At 43.0% G+C, this 16,398-nt stretch overlaps 1 protein-coding gene across 1 annotated transcript in view; it reads right to left on the bottom strand.

Moving 5' to 3' along the window:
• Positions 1–1,872: 1,872 nt before the first annotated feature.
• The window catches only part of LOC129865356 (leucine-rich repeat neuronal protein 3-like), a 29,121-nt gene continuing 14,595 nt past the window's right edge, over positions 1,873–16,398 (bottom strand). Inside the window, exon 2 of the mRNA XM_055938081.1 lies at positions 1,873–14,608. Coding sequence (XP_055794056.1) covers positions 12,097–14,217 — 2,121 coding nt within the window. The 5' untranslated portion in view covers positions 14,218–14,608 and the 3' untranslated portion in view covers positions 1,873–12,096. The remainder of the gene's footprint in view (positions 14,609–16,398) is intronic.

The following is a 16,398-nucleotide window of genomic DNA, read 5'->3' as shown; positions in this document are numbered from 1 at the left end:
GCCCGGTGCTTCCAGTTCCAGCACCACGCACCAGGCCTACAGTGCGCCTCATCCGGCCAGAGCCATCCGTCTGCCCAGTGCCATCTGAGCCATCCGTCTCCCCAGCGCCATCTGAGCCATCCGTCTCCCCAGCGCCATCTGAGCCATCCGTCTCCCCAGCGCCATCTGAGCCATCCGTCTCCCCAGCGCCATCTGAGCCATCCGTCTGTCCAGTGCCGTCTGAGCCATCCGTCTGTCCCGAGCCATTAGAGCCGCCCGTCTGTCCCGAGCCGTCAGAGCCGTTAGTCAGTCAGGAGCCGCTAGAGCCATTCGTCAGTCAGGATCTACCAGAACCGCCAACCAGACAGGATCTGCCAGAGCCGCCAACCAGACAGGATCTGCCAGAGCCGCCAACCAGACAGGATCTGCCAGAGCCGCTAACCAGACAGGATCTGCCAGAGCCGCCAACCAGACAGGATCTGCCAGAGCCGTCAGCGAGCAATGAGCGTCCAGAGCCGTCAGCGAGCCATGAGCGTCCAGAGCTGCCCTCCAGTCATGAGCTGCCCTCCAGTCATGAGCTGCCCTCCAGTCATGAGCTGCCCTCCAGTCATGAGCTGCCCTCCAGTCATGAGCGACCTTCCAGTCATGAGCTGCCCTCCAGTCATGAGCTGCCCTCCAGTCATGAGCTGCCCTCCAGTCATGAGCTGCCCTCCAGTCATGAGCTGCCCTCCAGTCATGAGCTGCCCTCCAGTCCGGAGCTGCCACTCAGTCCGGAGCTGCCACTCAGTCCGGAGCTGCCATTAGTCCAGAGTTGTCCCTCTGTCCTAAGCTACCTCTCTGTCCGGAGCGATTTCTCTGTCCGGAGCGATTTCTCTGTCCTGAGCTACCTCTCTGTCCTGAGCTACCTCTCTGTCCTGAGCTACCTCTCTGTCCTGAGCTACCTCTCGGTCCTGAGTTGTCTCCTCTATTTAGGAGGGGCCTTGGTGAAGGTTCCTGGACCATGGTCGGGGGCGAGGGTCGCCACTCAAAGGACGCTAAGGAGGGGGACAAAGACAATGGTGTAGTGGTGTCCTTGTCCACCGCCGGAGCCGCCACCGCGGACAGATGCCCACCCAGACCCTCCCCTTGAGTTTTAGGGGTGCGCCCGGAGTTCGCACCTTGAGGGGGGGGGGGGGGGGTTCTGTCACGTTCCTGACCTGTTTTCTGTTGTTTTGTATGTGTTTGACGGTCAGGGCGTGAGTTTGGGTGGGTAGTCTATGTTATGTGTTTCTGTGTTGGTTTAAGGGTGACCTGATATGGCTCTCAATTAGAGGCAGGTGGTTTTCATTTCCTCTGATTGAGAGCCATTTTAAGGTAGGTGTTTTCACTTTGATTGTTGTGGGTGGTTGTTTCCTGTGTCAGTGTTTGTTGCACCATACGGGACTGTATCGTGAGTTCGTTTTGTTTGTAGTCAGTACTTGTTCGTTCGTTCTTTGTTACATGTAAGTTCGTAGTCCAGGTCTGTCTACTTCGTTTGTTGTTTTGGTATTTGTTCAAGAGTTTTCCGTCTTCGTCTGGTTCCTTGTAATAAATAATATGTATAACTCCAACGCTGCATTTTCGTCTAATCCTTGCTACTCCTCTTCGGATGAAGAGAAAGAGGAAGCCCGTTACAGAAAGCCAGGAAAATCCTTTTCCGGCAGGGAAACTTTATTTCTATAGTTGAAACAATTTATGTTGTTGCATTATTTGAGAAGAACCTTTACATTTAGGGTAATTTTATTAGTAAAATATTTGTTTTAGGAATTTTATAAATACTTTCAATTTATAAATACTTCCTGCTCTATGTCTGGAAATGCCAAAGCAAAGGATCCCAATTTCAAACTCCCAAAAAGTTTGAAAGATGACAATTCATGATCTGTAACGTTTTATTTTAAACAAACAATATTAGAATCACCATGGACACAACCATAAACTGTCAACTCCATTTGCCTTATAGATTACAATAGAATATTAATTTTGGGTCAAATGTGTTACATTTAATTACTTTTTTGAGTCACAAAGCAACTGAGTAAAATCAAAATTGCTACTGTGTATACCACTTAAATGAAAAATAACATTTATTTGTGTCAACTCTGTAAAACATCAACTCCGTCAGAGGAGTAAAATATCTGATAGAATGGTTATGTTTTTATTGGGGATTTTGAAAGTAATACTTTTCCATATTTTACAAATGTTTATACTGAACTTTTATTTTTAGAGGCAAAAATATGTTTGTTTTGAGTATCAGTGGCTTGTCAACTCCGTCACTGATGGCTAACCCAATTAAAAAATCTATTTTAATCACAATTCTGCTAAAAATGCTTAACCAGTTGAAATATGTTTGCTTTATAAATGTTGTTTCATGTTCTAAATCTAGAAAAACATGCCAAAATGCTAAGGAAATTAGCATTGGAATTCACCACATAGAGAATATTGCATGAGCATGGAAGCATTCTAAAGCACATGCTGGGCACATGCTCTAATTTTTATAGAAGAAATATACAAATGAATAAAGCATCAGGGTAGAGATGTACAATGAATGATGTACAGTGCCATCAGAAAGTATTCCCACTTTTTCCACATTTTGTTGTGTTACACCCTGAATTTAAAATGTATTACATTTAGATTTTTGATCACTGGCCTACACACAATACCCCATAATAGTATATCTTTAAAGAGTAACTTAAATAATCCCACAGACATTGAATATCCCTTTGAGCATGGTGAAGTCATTAATTACATTTTAGAGATTGTGTATCAATACACCCAGTCACTACAAAGATACAGCCGTCCTTCTTAACTCAGTTGCCTGAGAGGAAGGAAACCATTCAGGGAATTCACCATGAGACCAATGGTGACTTTATTAAAACAGTTACAGAATTTTATGGCTGTGATAGGAGAAAACTGAGGATGGATCAACAACCTTGTAGTTACTCCACAATCTTAATCTAATTGACAGATTGAAAAGAATGAAGCCTGTACAGAATAATAATATTCCTAAACATGCATCCTGTGTGCAACAAGGCGGTAAAGTAATACTGCAAAAGAATGTGGCAAAGCAACTAACTTTTTGCCCTGAATACAAAGTGTTATGTTTGCGGAAAATCCAATACAACACATTAATGAGTGCCACTCTCAGTTTTTTCAGGCATAGTGATGGCTGCATCATGTTATGGGTATGCTTGTAATCGTGAAGGACTGGGGAGTTTGTTTTAGGATAAAAAATCTACAGAATGGAGCTAAGCACAGGCAAAATCTCAGAGGAAAGCTAAGTTAAGTTAAGTTTGCTTCCCACCAGACACTGGGAGAGGAAATCACCTTTCAGCAGGACAATAACCTTATACACAAAGTTAAATATACACTGGAGATGTGTACTAAGAAGACAGTGAATATTCTTGAGTGGCTGAGTAATAATTTTGACTGAAACCCTCCTGCTGGGTTCTGGTCGAATTGGACCGATTCACAAGTTTTCTCTCTGGAAAATGTAGGTCATTTAATCTGATTGTCGTAAGGTTCCATGTCTACACAGGGCATCTGAACACACACAATACGTTTTGATGATTTTTATTACATTTTGGGTGTTTTATGTAACTTTTGTACACCTGTGGTGTTCCCTGTCAAAAATGACCGGTCATTAGAAATGAATGGGTGAGACTGCAATTAGTGTATAAAGTTGAGTTCAGGCACATGCCCATTCATCAGATGGACACACTTCCTCTCCCAGACCCCCACATGTATGTGTGTTTGAGCACACACACACACACACACCTCACTCCCCTTCTTGGCTTCCATGGCAACCCCCACAGGAACCTTTCCCCCACAGGAACCATACCTCTTGGCATTCTCACATACAATCGCAACATTGTTTCAATATTATATAGATCTTTTCTCACAGCTCTGGTATATAAAGCTTTTTTGAGGCCTTGCTCACAATTCATTCTGTGGCAGCACAATGACCAAACGATATACTGTATGTGAGGCTCTTGATCATATCTTTGATCATGACACTGGTGAGAAGAGAGTACTTGTTAAACTTTGACACAAAGTAGTCTGTGATAAATAGCACAAAATGTTTCATCTGAGTATTTGTTATAGTCAAAATAATCCATACATTATGCTTTTTTTTTTTACTCAAAAGCGAGTTGTATGAGCTCAGGTCAATGAGGCCTTACAGGCCATAAATAGAAAATAGAAGTTCAAAACTTGTAATGTTCACAATAACTTAAGTTGATAAAAACATCTAACACAACATTAGCTGATAATATATGGATTATTATGGATTTATAATCCGCTATAATGGGGCGGTCATTTTGGACCAGGAACACAGAATTAATTCAAATGAAACGAACACAACAGGAGGGTTACATGTTCTTCTGAAAATGGTTGTATAGCAATGATCAACAACCATATTTGTCAGAGCTTGAAGAATGTTGAAAACAATAATGGGCAAATGTTGCACAATCCAGGTGTGGAAAGCTCTTAGAGACTTACAAAGAAAGACTCACAGCTCTAATCGCTGCCAAAGGTGATTCTAACATCTATTGACTCAGGGGGTTGAATATTTATCTAATCAAGACGCTGTGTATTAGTGTTTTATTTGTATTGATTTTTTTTTTTTACAAACGTTATAATATTCCTTCCACTTTGACAATACATCATTTTTTTTTGTAGATGGTTGACAGAAAATGACAATTAAATAAATGTCAATCAAACTTTGTAACACAACAGCATGTGGAAAAAGTAAAAGGGTGCGAATACTTTTTGAAGGCACTGTATGTATGTTGCCTTCCTTTTGAGGGTTGCCATTTGACATGTACAGATTTACCACAACACACAACCGTGTGGTAAATATAGCTATTCCGGTTTTTGTGAATGATGGGGAAATCATACGCCTGAGCAGTATAATCATGAATCTCTAACATGTCATTTATTTAGCATGTTATTTCTTCATGCTACTCTGAGTCCAAATGGGAAACACCATAATATACTATAAGCCTGCTTCGGATGCGGGTATATCATTATCATAATGCCATATTAGGCTAGGTACCTGCTTTGAGGATATTTCTCGAAGCCAATTTGATAACATACCGAGAATTACCTCTCACAGATCATTAGACGTACTGTACATGAAATGAAACCCCTGGATTCAATCAATACTCAGAGACACAGCAAGGACATTATAAAACAGAACATGTTTACTCCCATACCAGTAACAATGACCTAATAACGAACTTTGGTGAGACCTCGGTTAAAGGAGAGCACATTGTATTTGCTGTGGATGTGGCTTTTGACTGTCTCCGTTCCTATATTGAACAGGCCTCCAGAGCCTTCCTTCCTCTCTCCATCCCCATCTACCAAAATCCATCTCTACTCTGTCGTCATTACATCACCAGAATGAGGCCACCTCTCGCGGAAAGCAGAACACACAGAGAGATGAGTTCCATCCAGGCCAGACATCTCATCTCTCCTACAGAGCAAAATAGCAAATGGCCAATTGTGAGGTATTCTTAGAGCAGGTTCTAATCTAGAACATGACCATGGACAGCCAGGATTCTAGAACATTTAGAAAACACAGCCCTCTCATCATGATCATGTTGCAGCTGACGCACGTTTGGAACTCTTTCACTCTTTCTCCCCATCATTGCAAGCACATGCACGTGGAGGACAGCCCATTAGGTTTGCTTGCCATTGATCTGTTCATAACAGCTGCATGCAAGCATGGCTCTGCTCGCTAAGGAAACAGCACAGAAACAAGAGAGGAGTGTAGTCGATCCACCAATGATCAGGAAAGCAATTATCCATTTGGCAACGGGAGGATGGGATGGCCAATTAGCACAAAAACCACCACATGGTGTCATATCCTTCCTCCATTCATTTTGAATTAGATTTTCTCATTGATGGAAAGATGTATAGGACACATTTCATTGTTTTGTTTGTCAATAACGTCTCATACTGTTTACGTCGTAATGTGTATGTCTAACAGATCCTGTGCTTCATTGTCTTCCTACAGGTGGCGTCACTCCTACACGACCCTCGTCCCTCAACCGGCACTGCAGACGGAGGCACGGAGTCGTCACGCTATCTGACGTAAGACAATGCTATATGATGCCTATAGGACGCTCCGATATAAGGGGAATTTTGTTTACTTTCTGCAGGTTTACTTTTTGTTATTTAAAATGTCAAAGACACCCAAGTGTGCACGTGTGGTAACTTTACTGGCAGTGTCAGGTTGGTAATCAAGTGAAACATGCAAATGTGATAACAGTCCTCTATGGATCAACGCTCTATTAGCCTCACAGCCGAGCTCCAATCAATTTGGCTCCGTAAGAAGAAAGCGACTGATGATTGCAGATGTGTTTTTGGAGACTGTGTGTGTGTGTGTGTGTGTGTGTGTGTGTGTGTGTGTGTGTGTGTGTGTGTGTGTGTGTGTGTGTGTGTGTGTGTGTGTGTGTGTGTGTGTGTGTGTGTGTGTGTGTGTGTGTGTGTGTGTGTGTGTGTGTGTGTGTGTGTGTGTGTGTGTGTGTGAGAGAGAGAGAGTCAGTGTCTTTCTGTCTTTGTGTGTCTGCATGTGGCGGTAGGGCGGACAGCGTCTCTTTATCTGAGAGGGAGCGGGAGGTAGGAGAAAGGAAAATGGGAGAGATGGTTGTTTAGATGGAAATGGAGAGGCCAGGCAGAACTGAAAGATACAGACAAATGGCATTTGACCATTTTCCCTTTGACAAGCTATGGCAAATTCACCATGACGTCCTGTCTCTACTTTTCAGGAAATACATTGCAATGCATGTCAGGAATGGAGATTGTCTGGACTAATGCTAGGTTCGTGACAACAAAGGTGCTTCGTTTGGAGTACACAAAATGTCTCGCTCTGTCATTTGATATTATTATCAGCTGTTCCAGGTCAAGGTTTGTGGACTGGTTGGGTTATCTACAAACATTCAAATTGACTTTGCATTTCTGTGATGCAAATTATTGATTTGTCATATAGGCTAAATGGAGAACGCAAAATATAATACTGCCTAAGAGATTGAGATTGGTTTTCTAATGTGACAAAGAAGAAAAGTCCTAGTTCTGTGTCACAGTAAATCGTTAAATGTCAACTTGGCTGTTCTTGTGATTGCTGGCTACTCAGGTAACGTCTACGATAAATAATTACATTTAATACATTTAAGGTGCCATATAGCTGCACTGGGATTATAAATAAATGTTGACATTTCACTTGTATTGGAAATGTTGCCTGTAGCTGCCCAGGCTGACCTATGTAGGTATGTCTAGCTGTAATAAGGTATATGGAGAGCTTATAGAGTTGTTTGACCTCTTTTATAGTACCTGCTACTGGCATCTACAGCTAGCTGTGTGTGTTTTCTATACATGGTGTGAAATTATATAAAATGCTTCAATTCAATAATCCCATTCAAGGCTTTTGACCTCTGGTGTGAATAAAGGTTCAAACAATACTATTGATGTACACATTATTAGTATTCAAAATCATTTTAAGGTTTGCACTTTGTATGTTGTGTAAAGATTATAGTGCGTAGTGTTCAAATTGATCGATTAACAAAATAACAACTCTAGTATACATGGATCTTTCTGCCGAAGACTCGCTGGCTGGACTCCGAGCACAAATGACTACGGACAGTGGAAACCGATAGATTGTAACTTTCTACGGAGATGCCGAGAAAGATAAAGGAGAGTTTCCTTATTGCTTCCAATGGATCATTTACTTATTTTACTGAATAGTACACAGTAGTACACACTGACTGTCACACTACATTACACATGGCATTACGCATACTTTGATTTATACATTCATATGAATAATTATTAAACAATGTTATACTTATGAAATCCTTTTTCATAACCCACAGCACACGCAATAAATACAAATATAGCAAAGACTGACGAAAGCAAATATAAACTAACCATTATTACTGCATTTGTCTTAAAATGTTATATACATTTGTTTAATTCCATAAGAGCTCATTAATAATAGCTTCTACCACCATGGAGATTGACATTGGTTAGAGATGATCCTTGCATAATTAAATGGAACTGTATAACTGGCCGAAATACCTTAATATACACATAGATAATAAAACCAATGTGCACAGAGAGAATGCTTTAATATCTCAGCATTGCAGATGGGGATTTTTTTTTAAATAATAGCAGAAAGTGATTCAAAGAAAATATTTGAAGATTCATCAGAAACTCTCTCTCTTTACGCCCTCTGTGGATTAAATGGCTGCACCTCACTGGCTCTTTTCATGTAGGATTTAAGTTAAATCCCGATGTCTCTCAAATAGGTGGCTGGGAATGTACAATTACAGGGAAAAAGCTATCACCTGAGTTCATACCCGCTTCGAGAGATAGAGAGAGAGAGGGAGGGAGAGAGAGAGAGAGAGAGAGATGGGGAGAGAGGTGTAGACAGAGGGGAGAAACGAATTTGTGGATAAGTCTTGAGCCTGTTCATCCAAGGATGTAATCAAATCATGGGTTCGTGATAAAACATAATAATACCCCACGAGCTGTTGGTTCTTCTAAGAACACACTGTTCTCCTTGTGGGCACATAGAGCACACAGCTTTTAGCCACAGTAGCACCTCATGATGTCGTCAGGGTAAAGATATCACAAGGTGTGTGTGTGTGTGTGTGTGTGTGTGTGTGTGTGTGTGTGTGTGTGTGTGTGTGTGTGTGTGTGTGTGTGTGTGTGTGTGTGTGTGTGTGTGTGTGTGTGTGTGTGTGTGTGTGTGTGTATCTGTGTTTGTTTGTGTGTGCTTGCCTGCTTGTGTGTATATACACCACTGTTCAAAAGTTTGGGGTCACTTAGAAATGTCCTTGTTTTTGAAATAAAAGCACATTTTTTGTCCATTAAAACAACATCAAATTGATCAGAAATACAGTGTAGACATTGTTAATGTTGTAAATGACTATTGTAGCTGTAAACGGGAGATTTTTAATGGAATATCTACATAGGCGTACACAGGCCCATTATCAGCAACCATCACTCCTGTGTTCCAATGGCACGTTGTGTTAGCTAATCCAAGTGTATCATTTTAAAAGGCTAGTTGATCATTAGAAAACCTTTTTGCAATTATGTTAGCACAGCTGAAAACTGTTGTTCTGATTAAAGAAGCAATGAAACAAACTCGCCTTCTTTAGACTAGTTGAGTATCAGGAGCATCAGTATTCGTGGGTTCGATTACAGGCTCAAAATGGCCAGAAACAAAGAACTTTCTTCTGAAACTCGTCAGTCTATTCTTGTTCTGAGAAATGGTTAGAGACAGTTTATTCTGTTCTGTGAAGGGAGTAGTACACAGCGTTGTATGAGATATTCAGTTTCTTGGCAATTTCTCACATAGAAGAGCCTTCATTTCTCAGAACAAGAATAGACTGATGATGTTTCTGGCCATTTTGAGCCTGTAATCGAACCCACAAATGCTGATGCTCCAGATACTCAACTAGTCTAAAGAAGGCCAGTTTCATTGCTTATTTAATCAGCGCAACAGTTTTCTGCTGTGCTAACATAATTGCAAAAGGTTTTAATAATGATCAATTAGCCTTTCAAATGATAAACTTGGATTAGCTAACACAACATGCCATTGGAACACAGGAGCGATGGTTGTTGATAATGGGCCTGTGTACGCCTATGTACATATTCCATAAAAAAATTATTTACAATGTTAACAATGTCTACACTGTATTTCTGACGAATTTGATGTTATTTTAATGGGCATAAAATGTGCTTTTCTTTCAAAAACAAGGACATTTCTAAGTGACCCCAAACTTTTGAACGGTAGTATATGTACAGTCTGTGTGTGCCTCTGTGTGCGTCAGACTCGGGCAGACTGGCAACGTTCAGCTCAGTCTGACCTGAGCCACTACCTGAGCGGAGGGGCTCTGCTCACATTTTAGCTCCCTTTGTCTATGACAAATGGCTGAGCTCTAAAAGCCCTGTCCATGGTGCTGAAGGCTGCAGTGATGTACGAGGCAGGTCCTGTCTGATAAATCCTCCATGTCACTCTGCCCCTGACAGACATTCATCATGTCTGGTATTTTTATGTTCGGGACTCCAGCATCGGATCCTTAATGAAACAAATATAATGCGATTTTCCGATTCCGACTGCTTTGGAGCAAGCTTTAACCGGCTAACTTCCCTTGCAGAGCGTTGTCATTGGGACATTGTGTCATTGGGACATTGTGTCTTTCCGCTCTACTTGACTGTGACACTGACTTTGCTGGGTTTGTTCAGACCACAAGACCTCTGTCTAAAGAATGAACATGTCCCTAACGAGCCAGTTAATAAGGCTGTATTGGGGTGTATCTGGGAATAACAACGTAGGCTAAAATACATACAAACTCGTATAATACAGTATATTCACATTGTGTTCCAATAGGCATTTTTGCTGTTATATGAAATGCCGGGTGACCATTATCAAGGTTTCCTGGCAATATAAAAGGTCATGAAACACAAAAGGCTGTATCGTGTTTTCATCAAGTCCACTGTGATGATTGTCATGTAGTGAGATAATACACATTATTTCAGCACTCTGAAGAAAGGGGAGAGAGGGACTAACCCTATGATTGCAAAGAAACGTTGATGTTTATTACATTTTTTTCCCCTCAGCACAGATTCTTATCTCAGTCCCAGTTGTGCCCAGATATCACAGACAGTACAGTCAATATAAAAAATGGCTTTTATAACTTTACACCCAAAGCAAGAACGCAACGTTTTTTTAAAAATGTTTATATGCCAAAAATACTAAGAATGTATTTTCACTAAAAGTACTTGAGATTAGCTTGTGAGTCTGCAGATATGACATGGCCTTGTTGTTATTTCTCTGTAGTAGTTCTTGTGTACTTCCTGTGTACTTCTCGTGTAGTTCTTGTAGTAGGCACTTACCGGGGCATAACAACCCACTGAGCACAGACGTCAGTTCAACGTCTAGTTTTGATTTTCATTTGGTTGAGTTGTCAACTTGAATTAAACGTGAAGTCAACAACAAATTCCACCATGTCATTGGAGTTAGGTTAAAATTTTGGGGGGGAAAGACGAAATACCCTTATGTTGATGACATTTTTCTAATCCAATCAGTTTTCCACATTGATTCAACGTCATCACATATCATTTTTTGTTGTTGAAATTATGTGGAAACAATGTTGATTTAACCAGTTTTTGCCCAGTGGGAAACCACAATCATTCCTCTCTGGGAGATGTCAGAGACAGACAGCAACATTCAGACCATGAACTCACCATCAACTCAAGGTCTGCCTTTGTCAAGATACTTCGATCCTTCTTCAAACACTTGCAAACAACCATTTCTTAAATACCCTCTCATTTGTTAAATACCCAGTATATATACTGTACCCATACGCCGTATCATTTTATTTAGCATAATGATGTTATGAGATTAATTTGTGTCTGTCATTATTAATATCACACCAGTTTACTGTCCAGATATTACAACAGAGGATTTATGTTTACATTAGCAGATAGAATATATAACAATTTATCAATGAAAAAACAAAAATCCTCTCTTTCTAAATAGAAAAAAGGGTATATTCATCAAAACTTTTACACCATAGTCATTATTATTGTCTATTCTACTACATAGTTCCTCCGTTATAGACAGTTGTCATCTCTATCCCACCTATGGATGTTGTACAGCACAGACGCTATTGCTTGGGGACCACAAGGACAGTTCCACTATTCTTAACACATTTAACAGTCAATTACAAGAGAGAGAACACCATCGTCATCATATTCTCTTATTCTATCTGTACTCTGTGAAGAACCCAGGGATGTCGAACTGTGTGTTTGAGCAGGGAAAAACGGTCTCCCTGGTGATGTTAGCTTGATAAAGCAATTGCATTGTTATAAAGCCGCCACGTCAGATACTATGTTGTAACCAAGAGAGTGGTCTGTCTCCCTCCTACCGGTTACTCCTCAATTCAATGATGGTGTATATTTTTCCAGAATGTCAGAGTCAAAGCTAAAAGGAAGCCGATGCACATTTTTAAACAGTTACTGCAGGTTTCTCCTTTTTATACGCTTTGTCCATTCTTTGCGATTGTGTGGTAAGCTCCACGGGCGTATAGTTCTTTAAAAGGCATTGTCAGATACATTTATGACTGTGGGTTTCACTTCCACTGCAGTTGGCAGTCCGTTCCCTGAGACCCACAGCCTCGTAAAAGGAGAGTGCAGGCCGGCCACCGGTGTCAATGACGCTTTGGAGTGGCATTTCCTTAAATCCCCACAAAGGTGGTGGTTCCTCAGAGACACATAAATAAGCAGACAGGCCACTGAAATCACAGCGAGAAGCACACCAAAGACAGCAATTACTGCCGCGTGCCACTTTTCAGTGTCCTTGGCCGCCAGCTCTAATCCCTTTGTGGTGACATTGACACATTTGGTGTCGTGTTTGTAGAGGATGCCGCGGATGTCCACACACACCTTGTACTGGGTGGCGGGAGTCAGATGTGTGAGATTGTACACTTTCACATCAGACGGTACGCGTGCAGTGAATGCCATGGTCGGGTGGTTGGGGTCGGAAGCCTTGTACCACTTTATGTTAGGAGCCAGACCGCCATGGGTGGCTTTCCAGGCCACCAGGACCGAGTTGGACTGCACTGATTTGATGTTGACGTCCAAAGAGCCGTTGGCAGGTCGGGGGAAGTATCCATCCACCTCCACCGAGACTGACTTTAGGTCTGCGCCGACCAGATTGTGGGCAACGCAGGTGTACAGTCCAGCCTCGTTCTCTGTTACATCGTAGATGTCAAACGTTCCCTCTGAGTGCATATAGTATTTATCTGAAACGGTATTGGGCAGGACCCTGGTACCAGAAGGTGTGATCCAGTAGATGTCCGGTTCGGGTTCGGCAAAGGCCCGGCAGTGGAGCGATACAGAACTCCCGTTGTCGACGCTGACGTGCCCGGGCATGCTCTCAGGAGAGATGAGAGGCAGACAGATCTCTGTCATCTCCCTGAAGTGGACCTGCCGGACATGCTGGCCCTCGTACTCGGGAGGCTCCACGCAGAAGAGCGAATCCGGTTCCATGAAGCGTATGTTGGTCTTGTTCATGTTCATCCAGCGGACCACACAGTCGCAGCGGATGGGGTTGCTGTGCATGCTCACCTCCCGCAGGTTGGGGAGGGACTCCACGGTAATCCTGTGTAGGGCGCTGAGCGCGTTCCCATTCAGCATCAATGTCTCCAGCCTGGGCAGTTTGTAGAAAGCATTGGGATGGATGTAAGAGAGCCTGGGGTTGTTGGTGGCCTCGATCTTAGTCAGTTCGGGGAGGTTGTTGAGGGCGAAGCTGTCGATAGAGACCAGTTCCGGCATGCTGTTAATGCCCAGCTCTTTGAGGTGGAGCATGTCTGCAAAATCTCCACGCTGTATCCTCCCTATGGGATTCTTGTTTAGATCCAGAAACTTGAGGTTCTTTAAGTTCCTCAGAGCTGCGTGGGGAACTTCGAGGAAGGTGTTGTCGTAGAACGAGATGCTCTCCAAGTTGTCGAGGCCAGATAGAGCGCCGTCGGGTAACTGCGATAGGTTCATCCTGGTCAGAACTAGACTTCGGAGATTACAAAGGGGCTTGAAGTTCATGTCTTGAACGGAGGTGATCGGATTCTCCCCAATCATGAGTATTTCCAGATTGGGTATGGTGTCGAACCACTCACTACTGATCGTCTGCAGCTTGTTGGAGTTGAGGTGGAGCCGGAGGAGGTTGTGGAGACCCTGGAATGCCGTGGGGGAGATGGAGGAGATCAGGTTGTGGTTCATGTAAAGCTCCTGAAGGTTGGCCAGCTCTGCCAGGCAGCTATCTGGCAGCTGGCGTATCCAGTTCTCCTCCATGTGCAAGGACAGCAGCTGAGGAAGCCGCCCGAGGTGGATGTCACTCATCGAGGATAAGTTGTTTTGCGACAAGTCAATCTCTGTGATGTTGGCCAGGTAATCCAAAGGTCTCTCAATCTTTGCAATGTTGTTGGTCTGCAGCAATAGCACTTGTGTGTCCGTTGGTAATCTCCCAGACAGAGTGAAAAGTCCCAAGTCATTACAGTCAACAATTGGGGCCTCCATGTACACGGAGCTGGGAGAGAACCAGGGTCTGATCTCACACACACATAGCTGAGGGCAATCGACTCTCTCCTCAGAGGCCAGAACAAAGGCAGTCATGGCAAGGCCCACGAAGAAACAATCTACAAATGACACGTCCTTCATATTGGCCCGATTCCCTCCAGTAAGTAATTGGTCTTTGTGGATTAAGTGGTCTGAGCTGTTAACTTCACAAATAATGAATAATTTGTTGCTGTTGCTATAGCGACTGACTACCCCCCACCGGTAGGGAGCGTTTCCCAGGGGGCTTTTGTTTTGCTGTGGTTGTACTGGCGTCCAACCGCTCAATTTTCCCTCCTGGGCGTAAGGGTTGGAGTCAAGACTTCAGTCATACAGGCCCAAGTAGATAACGATGGTACATATACCTCAGGAAGCTACAGTCCTGCTAAGCACATCTGGGGCAGCCAGAACGCTCTGCTTTCTTTTGAAGATGAATCACATCCATCTCTCGACGTTGTTACTAGCTGCCAGCATCGTCAAATGAGTCCATTCCCACCTGTAAAAGAAGAGAGGGGAAAAAACTGAATACATTGGCAGAAAACCTGGGTGCATCATACAAAGGGGATTTAGACATATTGACATTTGTTATAGAGGCACAAGCATGTTGACATTTACATTGCACGGCCCTTCAAGACACATCAGCATGGATTTAGATCTGCTTGACCTATTTCATATAATTTGGGGGCATTTCTGTGCCCTCCTGATATGGCATTAAAGGATAAATATAGGAGGATAGTGCCTTTAGAGTTAAAGCGAGAAGTCTTTATTAAATTCTTAAATGGCAGATTGCGTAGGCTTAAAGGGATACTTTAGGATTTTGGCAATGAAGCCCTTTATCTCCTTCCCCAGAGTCAGATGAACTCGTGGATACCATTTTTTATGTCTCAGCTTGCATTTTGAAAAAAGTTGCTAACTACCACTGATATTGGGCGATTAGGCCTAGCTCGCAGTCTGCGAGTACGATGAGGTTGAGGTCAGGGCTCTGTGCAAGCCAGTCAACTTCTTCCACACCGATCTCTACAAACCATTTCTGTATGGACCTCGCTTTGTGCACAGGGGCATTGTCATGCTGAAACAGGAAAGAGCCTTCCCCAAACTGTTGCAACAAAGTTGGAAGCACAGAATTGTCTACAATGTCCTTGTATGCTGTAGCGTTGACTTCCCTTCACTGGAACTAAGGGGCCTAGCCCGAACCATGAAAACAGCCGCAGACCATTATTCCTCATCCAACCAAACTTTACAGTTGGCACTATGCATCCGCCAAACCCAGATTCGTCCACCGGACTGCCAGATGGTGATGATGGATTCATCAATCCAGAGAACGTGTTTCCACTGCTCCAGAGTCCGATGGCGGCAAGCTTTACACCACTCCAGCCAACGCTTGGCATTGAGCATGGTGATCTTAGGCTTGTGCGCGGCTGCTCGGCCATGGAAACCCATTTCATGAAGCTCCCGACAAACAGTTATTGTGCTGACGTTGCTTCCAGAAGCAGTTTGGAACTCGGTAGTGAGTGCTGCAACTGAGAACAAGATTACTTTACGCGCTACGTGCTTCAGCACTCGGCGGTCCCGTTCTGTGAGCTTGTGTGACCTACCACATCGGGGCTGAGCCGTTGTTGTTCCTAGACGTTTCCACTTCATGATAACAGCACTTACAGTTGACCGGGGCAGCTGTAGCATGGCAGAAATTTGACGAACTGACTTGTTGGAAAGGTGGCATCTTATAACAGTGCCACTAATTTGAATGGGTCTTCGCATACTTTTCTATACAAAATGTATATCACCAGGGAAAATATGTATGGGAAACAGATAAAAAAAAACATGAAACAAATTAAGTGAAAAGTACAATTTTCATTTAAAAGTACTCATGAACACAAAATGACTGTTTATCAGCATGTACTTTTGCTGCGTTTCTGTTAACTGTTTCCTCTCTATGCTTACCTCTCCACAGTTAGGCTGCTGCTCTTTATCATTTGTCATATATAAACACTTTTTACTGAACGGATGGGTTTGATGGTGCTTGTCATAACCTGGGCTGCAGAGCAACAAAACGCCAGACAGAGCCACAAGACGAAGAGAAGAAAAAGGGGAAAGGGAGAAAGAGGAGGGGTGCACTGCACCGGAGACATTCCATCATCCTCATTTCTGTTTCCACCCCAGTGCTCCGAGACGACGACGGAGATGAGAAAGTCCGAACGGTGCTACAAAAACACCGCAGTCAGCCCCAATGGCAAAACAGGCCAAGAGTTCATTTCTCAAGCCACTGTTGGAGTGTGTGGCTGAGAA

The sequence above is a fragment of the Salvelinus fontinalis genome, chromosome 11, assembly GCF_029448725.1.
Source record: "Salvelinus fontinalis isolate EN_2023a chromosome 11, ASM2944872v1, whole genome shotgun sequence".
Classification (NCBI taxonomy): Eukaryota; Metazoa; Chordata; class Actinopteri; order Salmoniformes; family Salmonidae; genus Salvelinus; species Salvelinus fontinalis.
This window is presented reverse-complemented; position numbering and strand designations above follow the sequence as displayed.